This window comes from Peromyscus maniculatus, chromosome 1, assembly GCF_049852395.1.
Source record: "Peromyscus maniculatus bairdii isolate BWxNUB_F1_BW_parent chromosome 1, HU_Pman_BW_mat_3.1, whole genome shotgun sequence".
NCBI classification, from domain to species: Eukaryota; Metazoa; Chordata; class Mammalia; order Rodentia; family Cricetidae; genus Peromyscus; species Peromyscus maniculatus.
In genome coordinates, this window is record NC_134852.1 from 10465052 (window position 1) to 10482746 (window position 17695).

At 38.8% G+C, this 17695-nt stretch overlaps 2 protein-coding genes across 2 annotated transcripts in view; both read left to right on the forward strand.

The window, feature by feature from the left end:
* The first annotated feature begins 1238 nt into the window (after positions 1-1238).
* Positions 1239-10731, forward strand: LOC102919689 (killer cell immunoglobulin-like receptor 3DL1). The gene is made up of 4 exons (XM_076563898.1): positions 1239-1344; positions 7340-7624; positions 8211-8513; positions 10418-10731. The coding sequence occupies exons 1-4, from the start codon at positions 1239-1241 to the stop codon at positions 10729-10731; spliced, it is 1008 nt and encodes a 335-aa protein (XP_076420013.1).
* Positions 10732-16678: 5947 nt separating this feature from the next.
* Positions 16679-17695, forward strand: part of LOC143271811 (killer cell immunoglobulin-like receptor 3DL1) — a 31618-nt gene continuing 30601 nt past the window's right edge. The window contains exon 1 of the mRNA XM_076563960.1: positions 16679-16754. Coding sequence (XP_076420075.1) covers positions 16679-16754 — 76 coding nt within the window. The remainder of the gene's footprint in view (positions 16755-17695) is intronic.

Genomic DNA, 17695 nt, shown 5'->3' on the forward strand with positions numbered 1-17695 from the left:
TGTGTTTACTTGGGTCCAAGCAGCCACGGGGCCATGGGAGCTGGGCAGGAACAGGAAACCTTCAGCTACAATTTAGATTCATTGTCATTTATTTAAAGTGCTATAGAGTCAGGGATGAGCCCTCTAAAATAAAACTGTTTGAAAAATGCAGAAACAACTTGTCAAATTGAACATATTGGATAATCTCAGATGTCTATGTCAACCATTCAACAATGAAGTGAAAAAACACAACATAAGTATATATCTGGGACTTGGCGTAAAGAATGATAAGTGTTTAGAGCTGGACAGATCTCACAGAGGTAAACAATGTATTCTGCAATTGCAGAGAACCCAACTTCAGTTTCCAATGCCCACAGCAAGAATCTTACAACAGCCTGAGATCCATTTCCAGGGGATCCAATCAGTGCCCTCTTCTAGCCTAACAAGAAACCAGCAATCACATGTACATTGTGGTGGTATTGTGTTCCCCAAAATATTGTGTACCTTAATAAACTTATCTGGGGTCAGAGAACAGAACAGCCACTAGATACAAAGGCTAAAAAATGGTGGCACTCACACCTTTAATCCTAGCATTCCAGAGGCAGAAATCCCTCTGACTCTCTGTGAGTTCATGACCACACTGGAAACAGCAGGTATGGCGACACATGCTTTTAATCCCAGAAAGCAAGCCTTTAATCCTAGGGAGTGCTGGTAGAAAGCAGAAAGATGTATAAGGCGTGAGGACCAGAAACTAGAAGCATTTGGCCTATTTAAGGATTCAGGCTTTTGAGCAGCAATTCAGCTGAGACCCATTCTGGATGTGAGGACTCAGAAGCCTCCAGTCTGAGGAAACAAGACCAGCTGAGGATCCAGCAAGGTGAGGTAGCCTAGGCTTGTTCTGGATCGCTGATTTTCCAGTGTTCACCCCAATAACTGGCCTCAGGTTTGATTTTATTAATAAGGACTTTTAAGATTCATGCTACATCTGGCACCCAACGTTCGTGGTACGAATTCTCAAAAAATCTACTTGCCTGTGGGCCTTGTGGGCCCCAGCTCAGGCCTGAGCTACATTTGGCTAGTTGTGGTGGTGCATGCCAGTAGCATTTGCTGAAGGAGGCAGAGGCAGGAGGATCCCGAGTTTGAGGCTGGCCTAGGAAGCTTGCTAAGGAGAAGCTTCGGCCGGGGGCCCAGCCACAAATGGTGGCAGTGGGACCATGGAGGCAGTGGCTGCTGCTCAAAGTTGCTGGCTGCTTCTCATCATGTTGGTCACTGCAGTGATGCTTCTACCTGGAATGAAGTGTTTCCTGCTGCTTGTTCGGAGAAGAATTGCCAGGACCATTGTGTTACAAGAAAGCATCGACAAAGGTCAATTTGGAAAAGTTTGGCAAGACAAATGGTGGGGAGAAATTGCTGTGAAGATTTTCTCTTTTAGGGAAGAACATTCATGGTTCTGAGAGACAGACATTTATCAGACTGTGATTGCCCCAAACTACAGAGGAGGTGCAAAAAAAAGTCTGCAGGGAATCATGAACACACCTAACAGCAACTTAGAAAAAGGATGATGGAACCCCACAAAGATGATTCCACATGGACTATGGTAAAGCCATTAAGCTTATTAAACACCATAGAAATATTGACTTTGGACTACAAACTGTTCAGGACAATTTCAAGATGACTGGCTGAGATGATCCAGCCTGACAGACTATTCAAACAAGGACTTGTGAAAAGCCCTGAACTTTCCTATTATGCAGAGACTGGACAAATGATACAGGACTTGACAAGTAACCCAAAAATTTTCTTTTCAGGATTCCTTAAAGATGTCTTCACCCCTAGAAATCAGGAAGTAATTTTAAGAAAATGACACCCACATTCCCAAAAGGTGGGATGAGAGGTTTTTGGTCGTTTAATGAGTTTTGGATATTGTCAATGTATATGATCGTTGGTTACAAGTTAATTGTTAATGGTCAAGAAAAAAGCTGAACATGGAGATTAGATTCAGAGGTTTTTGTTTAAAAAAAGGAAAAAGAAAGATAAAGAAATAATAGGATAAATGGGTAGATCACATAATCTACTCTAAAAAGATAAAGGGGAAGATATAAAGCAAAAATATACTTGCTTTATTTCTTTGATTTTTGAATATATGTACAATTTTATTATTCTAGAGAAACCACACAATTAATCAAATGAAAAAGGGAACAAGTATAACCTGACCCTAGAGTATTACCAGCATAATCATTTTGATTGACATATTGTGATTGCTGTTATAACATGAATCCTCATTGCACATGTCGCAAAGAACACAAGAGATTGCAATGAGTCTCAGATTTAAAAAGTAACAACATGCAAATATTTAGGACATAATCAAATTTGATTATTTGGAATAAAATGTGTTGGGTCTAGAATACAAAACACAGTTGTAGTCATGGTAAATGCCGTGGCTGAAGAGCTGAAATCTGAACAATTTCCAAGACGCTGTGGTCCCCTAAAGCCATAGTAAAAGGAGGGAGCACTTTTGATATCTGGGATGGGGACACATACCTTCAATCCAAGCACATGGGAGGCCCCCTAGAGTAGACCTTTGAATTCAGGCCAGCCTGGTCTACCTACAAGTGCATTCTAAGACAGCCAGAAGTACAGAGAAACCCTGTGTGGAAACAAGTCAATGAATGTAAGGGTGAGGGCGGTTGTGCTCTGTTGGTAATCTTTTCGTGCTGTGGTCAGGTAGTTGCTTCAAGCCTCTCAGAGCATCCTGTAAGTTTTATTCTGGCTCTGCCTCTTGTCAGCTAAAGCAGCACCATGCTGTACAGACAGCTCATGAACCTTGTGTGTACTGGTGAGTCCTGCTGGGAATGGGGGTGTGTGTCCTGGGAAATACTGTCCTGAGAGGCTGGATCCACCCACAGCAGAAACACTGGCATCCATGTTGGATTTTGGTGCATGAGTTTATCTTAACTAAATGGTCCCTGAATCTACTGTACAGAGGCCCAACAAGGAAAGGTAGGTCAGATCACCAGGCTATTGGAAGGGGATAGATGATCCATCATGAGTTTTTCTTTCCAGGCTTCTTCCTAATCCTGAGGACCTTGGTACAAGCAGGTGAGTCTATCCATAAAACCTTGAGATACTACCCTTCCCAATAGATAAGTTTCATTCTGACAGGAGAAAAAGCATCACAGAATGTTGGCTGGTGGGTCTTGTGAGTGATTCCTTGTTGAATTTTCTGAAATTCAAACGTAAGACCTCAGAAACCTGCCTCTCAGTTCTCTCCCAGAAACTCTCAGAAACTGCCCCTGGCTGAGTTAGGCATCAACTTTGACCAGATAAATTTTTGTGGTCTTTCTTTATTTATTATTAATATTTTTTTTATTCATTTTACATACCAACCATAGATCCCCCTCTCATCCTTCCTCCTGTTCCCCAGTCTCTCCCCTGGAAAACCCACCCCTCATTCCCTCCTCTGACAAGGTAAGGCATCCCATGGAGAGTCAGCAGAGCCTGGTACATTCAGTTGAGTAGGGTCCAAGCCCCTCCCCCTGCATTAAGGCTGTGCAAGGTGTCCCAGCATAGGTAGTGAGCTCCAAAAAGCCAGCTCATGCACCAGGGATGGATCCTGATCCTACTGCCAGGGGGCCCCTTAAGCATATCAAGCTACAAAACTGTCTTGCTTATGCAGAGGGCCTAGTCCAGTCCCATGGAGGCTCCTTGAGCCAGGGTTTTGCTGTGGAGCCCTGCTGTCCTAGAAGTTACTTTGTACAACAGGCTGCCCATGAATTCAGATATTGCCCTGCCTCAGACACCCAAGTGCTATGATTAAAAGAGTGGTCTATAACACTGGGAGGATAATCAATATTTTCAAATAAAAACTAATCTTTCCTATTGCTACACTATCACGTGACCACCCCTACATATTTTGAGATTTTGATGTTATAATTTATGACTTTTTGAATATGTGTGTCACTGAAGTTATTATTTTTTCTTCAAACATCTGTGCTACAGATAGAATTTGTATACCACCAGCACACTATTGCAAACTCATATATTGGCTTGCATTTACTGAGCTACTTTTGCTTTTTCTACATGAACATGTTTTCAGGTAACATTAGCAGCCTTTTCTTTCAGCTTAACTTCATAGCATTTCCTGTGCTTATTGTGATGAACTCTGTCTGCTACTAGTTTTCCAAGAAATTAATTTTCCCCATTTCTGAAGATCAGTGTTGATGACATTTATAGGCAGTGTCTCTCTTTGTTTTTTCAAATTACCTTATTGAATATATCATGCCAAACCTCTTGAGGCCTGTAGGTCTTTGCTCAGAAGTCTGCCATGAGCTGTATTGGAAGTCCCACATGTGTTCTTTGCTTCTTTTATCATTCTGATTTCAGGATCTCTTATTATAATTATATGCTCTCTGGTTGTTATTATTTGGGTTGGATTTCTTTTGTGTCACTTGATCTTTTTTGTTCTTGACCATATAAGTTTTACTCCATATTCAAGAATGCTCTATACTTTCTTCTCTACATTTTTATCTGTTTATTTTTATTAGTGCTGTTATTTCTTCTTTTAACATTTTATCACTTTTTGAGAACACAATGTATATTAGTTATATTCATCTCCTGCCTAAACTCATCCTAGTTCCATCCCCTCCCCTCCACATCCAAGGAAATCTCTCTATTTCTTTACACATTCTTGATTTTTTATTACTGATAATTTGGTATTTGGGTAATATCAAAAAATCCTGTCATTCTTCTTTATTATGCTTTCTTTCAGTTTCTGTATTTATCCATCAGGTTGTATAATGTCTGATGTAAGCTCACTCATCCTCCTATTGAATCAAGTGTATTATTGAAACACTATTAACTTTTTTTAAATTTTGCATTTACTTGAGACACTCCCATGAGCACCTACATGAATGTGTTTTCATGTGTGAGTGTGTGTGTGTGTGTGTGTGGTATTGTATATACATGGAGTATTGCACAAGTGTGGAGGTCAAAGAACAACCTTCTTGAATCAGTTATCTATCTCCTCTCACCACATGAGTCCCAGCGATGGATTCCAGAGAGTCAGGCATGGTAGCAAGATCCTTTCCTACTTAGATATCAGGCTAGCCCACACATTTTCCAATTCAGTAGTTGTATTGTTTACCTAAAAGGGATGTTACCAAAATTTTATGTTGTTCAATGATTCATTTCAAAATATTATAAAATATTCCAACAGTTTCTCTTCTACATAGTTAGATCGTGGCTATTGTTTTATAAAATACTTTTCTTTTTAAATTTAATTTCTTGAGACTTTCATACATGAAAACTATCTTTGCATCATTTCTACCCATTGGCATTTATCCAAATAACCTGACAGACTAAGGCATAGATGCTTTTTCAGTCTTGTTCTTTGCTGCTCTATTCTCAACAGCTAGGAGAAGGAAACAACTTAATGTTTTTCAGCAGTTCAATGGAAAACAAAAATATATTACATGTTCACTTTGGAATCGTAGTCAGTGGTAAGTAACAGTGACCATGAAAATCTGAGAAAAAAAATGAAACTATAAAATATTATACTGAGTGAGGCAACCCAGATCCAGAAAAAAAAACTGCAACATTTTTTCCCTCATTTGTGCTTCATAGCTACAAATCTTTAGTCATGGTTTCTTATAATTCTGACAATTCATTAAAGATAAAATACTACTGTGAATTATTTATTATGGGCTCCATAGGTCTTCCTTTCCTCTGTGCTCACTACCAAAACCTCACCATTGTTCTCTGTTAATGTTTGACTTCTCTGATTCATATTTAAGTTCTGACACAAACACACCTGCGTATTGAAGAGAACCACCTCCTCTGCCACATGCAGAAGTTCTTTGGTTGGAAATAGACCTTTGCTATATAATCTAACCTGAGAATGAAGTTGAGCAAATCTGTTGCAATCTTGTACCAGATGACCTTGGTGTCAATGTCTGCTGTTTGACTAGCTTGCATCCTTTGTTTTGAGATCAGATGTTGTTGCTACTTGGGCTTCTGGTTCAGTAAGATCACTGACCACACTCCACAACCAGGGACAGTTTCTCACTGGGTCCATAATCGCCTCTACCAGGATAGGGTTGCAAGATGTCCTCACTGTCTAGAGTCCATATTTTCTTCACTGTAGTGTTTTGTTATTGTTTCTTTCATCAGAAACATCCACCATGTGAATACAGAACATATACCAAGATGCATGGGCTGTCAATCATGAGTCCAAATCCTTTTCATCACCAAGTGATCCAAGTAGCAGAACAATACTATATTTTCAATTTTTATCATGCCAGGAGCTTTGAAAAGGTGGAAAAACTACATATCTGCCTCTACTTACCACTCTTAGTGTAGAAAAATGAGCCAGTATAACCTCTGTGAATGAAACTCTATGCACGAGTGCCTTAGGGACGCTGTACTTCCAAGGACTCTTCCCTCCTATTTTTGTGGATTTTCTCAATTCTTTGGTACTATGGGCTGGCTCGTCCTCATCCCTTAGGTCTAGAAAAATCACAATGTAATTCTCATCTGAATATTGTGACATATCTAGATTAGTGATGGTAAATCAAGGGCATTCTTTTTCTGCCATATTAGTGGCCACAATTCTTATGTGTCATATCACAAATGAATCTTTTCCTTTAATCATCTGATATAATTTCTTTTGAGATTACATTTTCTTTGACCAAATCTACTTTGTTATTTAATACTTAAGCAAAAATCTTAGGTAACATATCTTAGCATAATAGAAAGATATACCATATGAAATGTTTTAGTTGAGGGAGTACTCATTACAGGAAAAGTATCCTATTGTATTGGGTAGTTTCCTTTGAAAGATGTGATACATGCAAGTCTGCTCACCCCATAAAGGAAAACTATGACAGAGCAAATAATAATTGCACCAGATTCCAAATATGTGAATCTGTGGGTTTACCAAGAGTATTAATACTAGTATGAGTAACAGGGTTATTTTCAGAAGCAAGGGATGACTCAAAGCTTTACATAAAGCACACCTCACTATGTGTAATTATCATGAAAACCAAAACCCTGTAGATTTCTGCACAACTTGAATACAACTCAGCAGGTCTTAGATATTAACAAGGAGAGCTCAGCTGGCCCAGCAGTTTACTCTCTCTATAGAGCTGGGAAGGGCCACTGGTGAATATTGCAAGTTTCTACTTTCCAGTCCATACAATATTTGTTTATCACCTGAACATCTCAGCCTCTCATATTGAAACAGGGATGTTTCAATTCAGAAAAAGAAATGTTATATGTAGGACCCCAAAGCCATGAAAATTTGAGGCTCATCTCTTGAGGATGAATGGGCATCACTACATTTTTTACTCTGTCCATCTTTCTGCAGGAAGTCATGACAAGCCTTCACTGTCTGCCTTACCAAGCTATGTTGTTGCACAGGGACAAAATGTGACTCTTATCTGTGACACTCATAATGAGTCTTTGACATTCAACCTGTACAAAGAATTTGGGGCTGCTGTACCTCAGTTACATGAAGAAATATTCCAAAAGAACTATGTCTTGGGTCCTATGACTCCAGAATATTCTGGAATCTACAGATGCTATTTTAACAGTCATCAATACACTAATGAACTGTCATCACACAGTGACCCTCTGAAGATCATAATTTCAGGTGAGAGTGTATATTTTGAGTGTAACTTCATTCACCCCAAACCTTCCAACCTTAGAATTTCCAAGGAATATTAGGCAGAGTCTCATCATTATAAAGAATATTTAACACAGGGAATTCGATACTGCTATGGCCATAACATAAACGCAAGGACATGCACTTCCTTTTCCCTAACACTTCATGAGTGTTAAACAAATAAAGGAAAATTGGGGTTGAAGATGGAACTCAGGAACTAGCAAGTTGACATCAGGATGAGAGATAGTCCTGAATTATCCTGACCCTTCAGGAAGCTTGGCATGTTTTGTGCCTTCCCAAAACTTAGAAAGGGACAATAATGGCTAGGGTAGACAGGTTCAGCAGACACACTCTCACAACAAGCCAAGGGAAAATGTTGTGCTACTACTACAAGAGTCACAGAAGTGGGAAATGTTCAGAGAATGATGGAGGAGTCTGTTTACAAAGTTAACATAAACAGAGACAAGGACACTGGGACACAGACAGGAAAAACAGCTGATGGAGGGAAAACCATAGGTTTTCTGGGATTCATAGATTGGTGTCAGGTTCATACTCACAATCTCTTTATTTCTAGGCATCTACAGGAAGCCTTTCTTCTTGGCCCTGCCAACTCTCCTGGTAAATTCAGGAGAGAAGGCGAAACTGGAGTGTCATTCAGAGATTATGTTTGACAACTTCATTTTGACTCTACACAAAAATAAGATAACCAAGGACTCTTTCCAGCTTTCTGCAGAATCTCATCTTGGGGGGTACCATGCCAACTTTTCAATAGGTCCTGTGACACCTGACCATGCTGGGACTTACACATGCTATGGTTCTTACAATCAAACACCATATGAGTGGTCAGAATCCAGTGACCCTGTTGACATAAAGATCACAGATAAGAGGGTGTTATCTACCCTTCATCCTCTCTGTGGTGCAAAGAAATTATTCTATAGACTGCAAGTCTTGGGATGTCATGTGTAATATGAGGGTGTCAAACTTAGAGAAAGGCAGCCTTGGTGAGTTTATTACTGACAGGAACAATGAAAACAGAGATACAAAAACAGACCACTGGTTACAATGGAAGGCACAGCTACAGGGAAATCAAAGGAGTTATAACTAGGAGTAAGGAGAAAGAGGCAGCTTGATGAGCTTGATATGAATAAAAGACAGTGAAGTCCTTTTCCTAATGTTCAAAGGCCTTGAAAGTGCAGGATTTTGATTGCCTTCTACAGACACAGGACATCTGCAAGACTACATAGACATATTATAAGTCTGACCTGAGTTCATGTGAAGGGTGGGGCTGGTTCTTCATGAGTCCTGAAGTCTTGGTACAGATGGCACCCTTAGAATTTCTGTCTAGACTGTCATGATTCCTTTCTTGTGGTTGACCCATTATTCATCCCAGAAGAGCATTACCTTGGGTAACTGAGTAGATCACCAATCACTGTCTGTTCTCCATATCACCAAACTCTTGTCAGTTCATGTTCTAAGTTATTCAGACATTTGAGGATGGCTGAAGGAAAAAATCTGACGAGGTGCCTGCTGGGATAAGCAGACACATGTAAAACAGAGACATGGAAATATATGCACACAGTAACTCAGACAGGGCCTGAGAGAAAGATTCAAAGATGGAAAGGGCTGAGGAAATAATAAGCATGGCATGGGAAGAGAAAACCTGTAAAAGTCTTAAGCTTGAATGGAAGACTTGAAAGTAGAGGTGGAGAAATAATGGCAAATGCTGTAAGTTTCCAGAAAAAACTAGGGAGGCAGATGGTAGATCACACTTGAACAGTACACATGCTAAGAGAAACAAGAGAAGGAAGATCATCTTGTCCCCTGACCAAGGGAAACAAACACATTTCATAGAACATCCTGTGCCTTGAAAAGAGAGACTAATTAAAATGGATTACAAAAAGAGACCAGACAGAATATGTAAAACATAGAATGAAGTCAGATTCTGGATTATCAGCATACATAGGATGAAGGAGTAATAGGTTATGAAATCAGAAACTAACCATGAGGAGGGAGGAGATTTACAAGCAGGGATGGGGAAAGAGGTGGAATACACATGCCATGGAAGAGTAAAAGGGGGGGAAAGGACCAGCAAAGGTGGTACAAGTGAGGGAACCAGCAAGAACTCTCTGAGGATGACTTAACGAAATCCATTACACTGCACTCTAATTAAAACAAAATAACTTGTGCCTCTAATTAAAAGAATTGATTGACAAAACATTTGGAAAAACTGAAAGGACAAAATATAACATAATGGAATCAGTGGAAGTTTGTGGACAAGAGTGAATAACAGCATAAATATGATCCACATTACATATATAAATATATATGAGACATCACTTAAAGAAAAAGAGGCCAGGAAAATTTTAATTATATTTTAATTTCAAGTTTTTATTGAAAATAAATACACTCATGCATTATCTATACAAGAAAATTTGATAAGGCATTCAATAGCTATATAAAGTTAACATATGTTAATGAAAAAAACTTAAAACACACATGGTATGAACCAATGCATATAGAGGCAGACACTGGCAAAAAGCAAAAAATGGGGTACAATGTATAGTTGTAGGACTGAATTCAGAGCCTCCATTAAACAATTTAGGAGGTAAGAAAGAGAGGGGAAAATCAGGAAGTAGAAAAAAGGAGAAATAAAGGCAGTACAGAGACAGCCAGACAGATAGACAGAGAGAGATCAGAGATCAGGAAGGAGGAGAGAGCAATGAGGAGGAAATAAACACTGGTAAGGAGCTGCCCCTCTAACTGTCTCTGCCTCTTTTCTTCCAGGTTTGTATAAGAAACCTTCTCTGTCAGCCCTGATGAGCCCTGTGGTGATGTCAGGAGAGAACGTGACCTTGTCCTGCATCTCTGACCATCAGTTTGACATGTTCCATCTGTCCAGGGAAGGGGTGCCTCAGGGGCAAGGGCTGCCTGCAGTGCAGAGCCACAATGGGACATTCAAGGCCAACTTTTTTCTTGGTCCTCTTACTCAGAAAGCGACCTATAGATGTTATGGCTCTTTCAGTAACTCTTCCCATGACTGGCCATCCCCAAGTGACCTCTTTTACGTTTCTGTCACAGGTGAGAAAGCCTCATAGATAGAAATAGAGATAGAGATAGAGATAGAGATGATAGAGATAGAGATAGAGATAGAGATAGAGATAGAGATAGAGATAGAGATAGAGATAGAGATGATGATAGAGATAGAGATAGAGATAGAGATAGAGATAGAGATAGAGATAGAGATAGAGATAGAGATAGAGATAGAGATAGAGATATGATGTCTTGTGGCTAATAAAATCCTGCATCCATGTCTTAGAACCATCTTACTAAAAATAGAGAGAAAATCTCATAGGGAGCTAGAACGAAGAACCATGAGTATTTTTTTTGTATATATATATATATATATATATATATATATATGTATATATATGTATATGTATATATGTGTGTGTATGTGTATATATATATACATGTGTATATTCAAGATATAATATACATATGTATGTGTGTATTAAAATACTATACTCAGCAAGATATATATATATATATATATATATATATATATATATATATATATATGAAAATATATAACACATACAAAAGTAATAATCAAAGAATATGGGAAGCTTGGAGGAAAGATACCTGGAAAGTGCTGGAGAGATGAAAGGGAGAGGGAAGGGATATAATTATATATCAATTAAAACTTTTTTAAAAAACAACAGATAAAGTTTGAGTAAGGGTAGCAGATTATATAATAAGAGACAGAGAACACCTGAAACAATGCTGACCTTACTTGCCAGACAGACTGGGACACCATATGTACACACAGATACAGAAAGTGGTCAGGAAAGACTCATAATAAATGAGATTGGGATCAGTTGGGCAGAGAAGAGATGGAGCATCCCTCCTGATATCCCTATCACATAGATCTCTCCACAGTATTCCTATTGTCTCATCACAACTTGAAATCCAAGGACAGAGTGCCATCCTCTAAGCAAACCATATAAAGGCCTCCTATAACACTGACACTCAGAACTAAGGGTAAAGTGGGTGCTGGTCACTGACCAACCTGAAAAAACTTTCCATAAGAGGAAGACAGACAGCAACATTGATCGCCTCTCTCTCCCTCTCCTGTTCCCATTGCATAGTAAACACTTCCAGAAATGGCACTTCATGCACAGAACCAGACTCCAAAACTAGTGAGTAAATTATTCCTCTTCTTCATTTAGAACTGTAGGTAAACAAATCTCTTGAGGTCATGTGCTGTGTCAGCTGCCTCACAGCTCTTAAGTATTTGTCTAGTCATCTCTCTTCTCTGATTCTCAAACTCTGCAAAATCAGAAGTTATTCATGGGCAGCATGGGATCCATGGGGACGTTTGATCCCTAATTTCTGCACCTGAGTCCCCTGTAAGTGAACAGAAGGGGAAATTTGACTCCCTTCCAAAGATTGTACTTTCAGGGATCATTTCTATAGATGCTTATTTCTTATTATTTAATTTGTATTTGTTTTTTGAGAATTTCAAACAATGTGTTGATATTGGTAAAATTATTAAGGCCACTTCATGTAGTTAAAAGGGAGGTTTATTTTGTGGGGTAACTTACAAGTGAAGGGATAAGTAAAAGGGTCTGGGAAAGGTGTGACGCAGTCCAGTTGTGTTCTCTGGAGAACTCTGCTTGGTCTACCTCCAGCGTTCAAGGTTCAGGAACCAAGAGAGCAGGCCCATCCAGATCTTGGGTCTTCAGGGTCCTCTCTTGGCCCCGCCTGGTAGGCATGACAGTTACTGAAGCCTCAATGGGGGATGGAACTTCCAGATCAAAGCTGGAATGGCTACCCACTACATATACACCACCTTACTCAAGTCCTCCTAGACCTACCCACCCAATGCTGTTATCTTTTTTATCCATGGAGTTCAATTTCTGATGTCCATATATTCATGAATGTGTGGCCTCTCACTGGAGCATGGTCAACATATTAATCACAACTCTCTTGAAACTGATTCTCCCAACAGCTATCATTTGCCTATAGCCCCTTGACTAAGGGTGGGACTTCATGTAATCAGCCTCAATGCATGCTGGGATTTGGTCTAGCTTGCACGTGTAGTGATCATTTGCATGCTGTAACATCTGCTTTTGAGTTCATATATACAACTGACATCTTGGGTCCAGGAGACCCTTTTTCTTTTTTATTATCATGAACCTCATTCAGTCATTTTTGATCCATCATTTTCACAATTAACACTGAGCCTTGTAGAAGTGGGTATCAGGTAAATGTCATATTTAGAGCCAAGCATTCAACAGTCCTTTATTCTCTGCACTTTGGCTAGTTGTGGGTGCCTGTATTGATCACCATTTATTGAAAATAAATACTTCCCTGCTGAAGGTTGAGAGATGCATTAATAAAGGGATCCAAAGGAAAGTCATTAGGAGCCAATTTATACTGTGTGCTTTAGCAGAATGAGAATAGTAGCTTCTTCACCTAGAACATTGTCCTAAAGATTAATAGTCCATTAACTATCCATCTATTAATAAATGCTAGGTAATCTATTACAGGGATCCTAAGATTGTCTTCTTATTTATTTCATTCATATGTTCCATTAGATAATCATGGGCTCCTGCATATTCTGATTAGACTCTCATTCTACACGATGGTTAGCTTCCTCATTTTCCTCATCCATTCTCAGTGCTGTGCAAAAAGGAATGAATATCAAGAAGAAGGCCATGAGTATCATCTGAGTAGCATGAGAAACTGAACCTGGAGGAATACAGGTGTGTGGTATTCATTTACTTGGCCTAGGACAGGGACACTGATGTGGGTCTTTGCAGAGAGAACAGCAGAGCCCTTGTTCTTTCCCTCAGCTCTCAGACCAGTGACTAATTCTTCACTGTGTATTCATATTCAAAGCAGACTAATATCTAGAAGAAGGGTTTTTTTTGAAAGAGAAAGCACTAAAGAGAGAACTAGGAGCATGCAGCATTAATGAGATGGGGTTGAAACATAGAGATGCAGGACATATGACTTGGCTGTGTGGGAGAAGAGAAACCTTGGGTTTGACCATCTCTCTCATTAATCCTTGGTATTTGAAAGGAGCATGCAGAAGTTCTATCTTAGGTGTTAATAACTACTCCTCTCCTCTAAAAATGCAGCACCATTGACCAAGGGTCTGAAGTGAAAAGAATATGGAAGAGATAGGTCGTCATGAACTCACCATTTTTCAGAGTGTGGGTCCTACCTCCCCTCATCCTCCACAAGAATATGTGCATACAAAAGCCCTCAACATTTACCTCTTTCTAGGACCCTGAAGGAAAACAAAAGCAGAATGTGACATACACAGAATTTGATCAGTGGATCTTCAAACAGCAATTTATCAGGACCAGTTCACAGCAGCCCAAGGAATCCTTCCACATGTATCATTGTGTGCATGGGAGCAATGGAATGATAAACTGAGATCAAAGATTGTTAGTACCCTATGAGTACTCAAAGAAAGATACCAGGAATTCATCTGTGAAGACCAAAGCCCTTTTGGAAGCAAAAATGAATAGATGCAGTGAAACAATTGCTGAAATCATAGGATAGAAGTCTTTAACTTTGGGGCCATCTGTCATTATTCTTATATGTATTTCCTATACTTAAAATGTTATAGTTCTCACTTTTCCTTTGGAGAGAAATCAAACTATAAAGTGAAATAAGACTTAAAATGTTAAAGCATGCTAAGGGTTCGTTTTTGTAAATACCTAGTCTTGCACAACATTAACAAAACTTCTTTGCATGTTTCTGTAAATTAAAGCTTGCTGTGTACCAGATGACCTTCTGTTTGCCTGAACAGAAGCCTGAACTCTGGCTTTTTGATCCCCTGATTGAGGTGTCTTGGGGCTGCCTTTGGGAACTCCAAGTCCCAGGTATATATCTAGTGTCAGTATGTGAATCAAAACCTTTGCTTTCTTAAAATTTGTTAATGATCAGAGAGGTGAATCTCTGAATGAGGCCACACCCATAACACCATGATCTTGTAAGTAATTATAGTAACTTTCTTATTTCAATAATATATACCTGTTTGGATCATTTATTGGATCTGACATGGGTGTGCCATCTGCTAAAATCAAGAGATGTTTGCTCATGTTTTACCAAAAAGATTCACACAACCTTTATACACACTACCAATTTTAAATATGATTTTTATTGCTGTGATAAATCACCATGACCAAAAGCTAATTGAGGTAAAGAATTTCTTTGGCTTACATATTTTAAATATCCCAGGTCACAATCCATTGAGAGAAGCCAAGGCAGGAACATGGATGAAAGAACTGAAGCAAATGCAATGATGATTCACCACATACTTGAATGTTCTTCATGACTTGGTCACCCTGCATTACTCTGAATTTTATGATGACCTGTCAAGAAGTGGAACTACCCACAGAGGTCTAGGCCTTCCCACATCAACCTTGAAACAAGAAAATTCCCAACAGATTGCCTCCAGGCAATTTGTGTGGATGCATCTTCTGAATTGATAGTCCCACTTCCCTAATGACTATATCTTCTTTCAAATTAGCAAAAATAAATAAATAAATAGGACACAACCCCATATGTTCTCTTTTGCATTTTCTTGGTTTTAATATATGATAAAATATGTTTGTTAAATCAAAAAGAAAACCTGAGCTATTCAACAGATTGTCTTCTTGTCCTATATTATACTGATTTGAGGATCATTCAACTAATATGTCTCCTAGAACCAGACATCAAAGCCTTAGTAAGAGCTTAATTTCTAACAGGCCATTGTAAACAGAGGTGTTGATGAATGACCCCAACTTATGCATGGCTGCTCTACAATCATCTTTTTATATGCTGTAAAGATGAGTTGCTCTCATTGGTTTAATAAAGAGCCAACAGTTCAATATCTAGGCAGGAAGAGGTTAGGCAGGAGACCCAGAACGAGAGAACAGTGGGAAGAAGGGCAGGGTCACCAGCCAGACAGAGAGAAAGCAGGATAGGAAGTAGAGAATTGGGGAAACAAAGCCACTTAAAAGAATGTGGATTTAAAAATATTGGTAAATTTAAGCTATAAGAACTAGTTAGAAACAAACATAAGCTATCTGCTGAGGTTTCATAATTAGTAAGTTTTTATTTAGTTATTAGGCAGTTGGCTGGTGGGACAGAAACTTCTTCCTGCACATGGCAGAGCATGAGCATGATAGAGCAAAAACAGTACAACCCAGTCTTATCTAAGTGTTGAGAATATAAGCTAGATTCCCATGTGTGATGTTTCTAGGTGTATACTCCTGGGTAATTTTCTGAGACTCAAGTTTTGCATTTATCATTTTGGGACCATAACATTTAACTGTGGTTATCGATGTGGGGAAAACATTCACAGCACTTGATTTTTTGTTATAGTAAAGCCCTTTATCAAAGGACTTTGGGCAAAATATTGAAATTTATTCAGGTCTTAAAATTAAGAGTGAATCTACACTAACAACTAGTGGCTCATATCTGGACATTGTTTTCCATAATTAGAAGTTTTCAATAACCCAAATCAAATAAGGAATCCGTTGTATGTATATGTATAGATATATGTATATGTATATATGTGTGTGTATGTGTATATATACATATATATGTGTGTGTGTAAACACACACACACATATATATATATATATATACATGTGTATATTCAAGATATAATATACATATGTATGTGTGTATTAAAATACTATACTCAGCAAGATATATATATATATATATATATAACACATACAAAAGTAATAATCAAAGAATATGGGAAGCTTGGAGGAAAGATACCTGGAAAATGCTGGAGAGATGAAAGGGAGAGGGAATTTATACTGTGTGCTTTAGCAGAATGAGAATAGTAGCTTCTTCACCAAGAACATTGTCCTAAAGATTAATAGTCCATTAACTATCCATCTATCAATAAATGATAGGTAATCTATTACAGGGATCCTAAGATTGTCATCTTATTTATTGCATTCATATGTTCCATCAGATAATCATGAGCTCCTGCATATTCTGGTTAGACTCTCATTCTACACGATGGTTAGCTTCCTCATTTTCCTCATCCATTCTCAGTGCTGTGCAAAAAGAAATGCATATCAAGAAGAAGGAGGAAGTGAGTATCATCTGAGTAGCATGAGAAACTGAACCTGGAGGAATACAGGTGTGTGGTATTCATTTACTTGGCCTAGGACAGGGACACTGATGTGGGTCTTTGCAGAGAGAACTGCTGAGCCCTTGTTCTTTCCCTCAGCACTCAGACCAGTGACTAATTCTTCACATATCCAAAGCAGACTAATATCTAGAAGAAGGTTGTTTTTAAGGGAGAGCACTAAAGAGAGAACTAGGAGCATACAGCATTAATGAGATGGGGTTGAAACAGAGATGCAGGACATATGACTTGGCTGTGTGGGAGAAGAGAAATCTTGGGTTTGACCATATCTCTCATTAATCCTTGATATTTGAAAGAAGCATGCACAAGTTCTATCTTAGGTGTTAATAACTACTTCTCTCCTCTAAAAATGCAGCACCAATGAACAAGGGTTTGAAGTGAAAAGAATATGGAAGAGATAGGTCGTCATGAACTCACCATTTTTCAGAGTGTGGGTCCTACCTCCCCTCATCCTCCACAAGAATATGTGCATACAAAAGCACTCAACATTTACCTCTTTCTAGGACCCTGAAGGAAAACAAATGCAGAATGTGACATACACAGAATTTGATCAGTGGATCTTCAAACAGCAATTTATCAGGACCAGTTCACAGCAGCCCAAGGAATCCTTCCACATGTATCAGTGTGTGCCTGGGAGCAATGGAATGATAAGCTGAGATCAAAGATTTTTAGTACCCTATGAGTTCTCAAAGAAAGATATCAGGAATTCATCTGTAAAGACCAAAGCCCTTTTGGAAGCAAAAATGAATAGATGCAGTGAAACAATTGCTGTAATCATAGGATAGAAGTCTCTAACTTTGGGGCCATCTGTCATTATTCTTATATGTATTTCCTATACTTAAAATGTTATAGTTCTCACTTTTCCTTTGGAGAGAAATCAAACT

Excerpts from the sequence above, each read along its gene's own strand:
- LOC102919689 (XM_076563898.1), top strand. The coding sequence starts at position 1,239 with ATGTTGGTCACTGCAGTGATGCTTCTACCTGGAATGAAGTGTTTCCTG. Across the intron at positions 7,625-8,210 it reads TCTGAAGATCATAATTTCAG|GCATCTACAGGAAGCCTTTC; the intron begins GTGAGAGTGTAT and ends CTTTATTTCTAG. Across the intron at positions 8,514-10,417 it reads CCCTGTTGACATAAAGATCA|CAGGTTTGTATAAGAAACCT; the intron begins CAGATAAGAGGG and ends CCTCTTTTCTTC.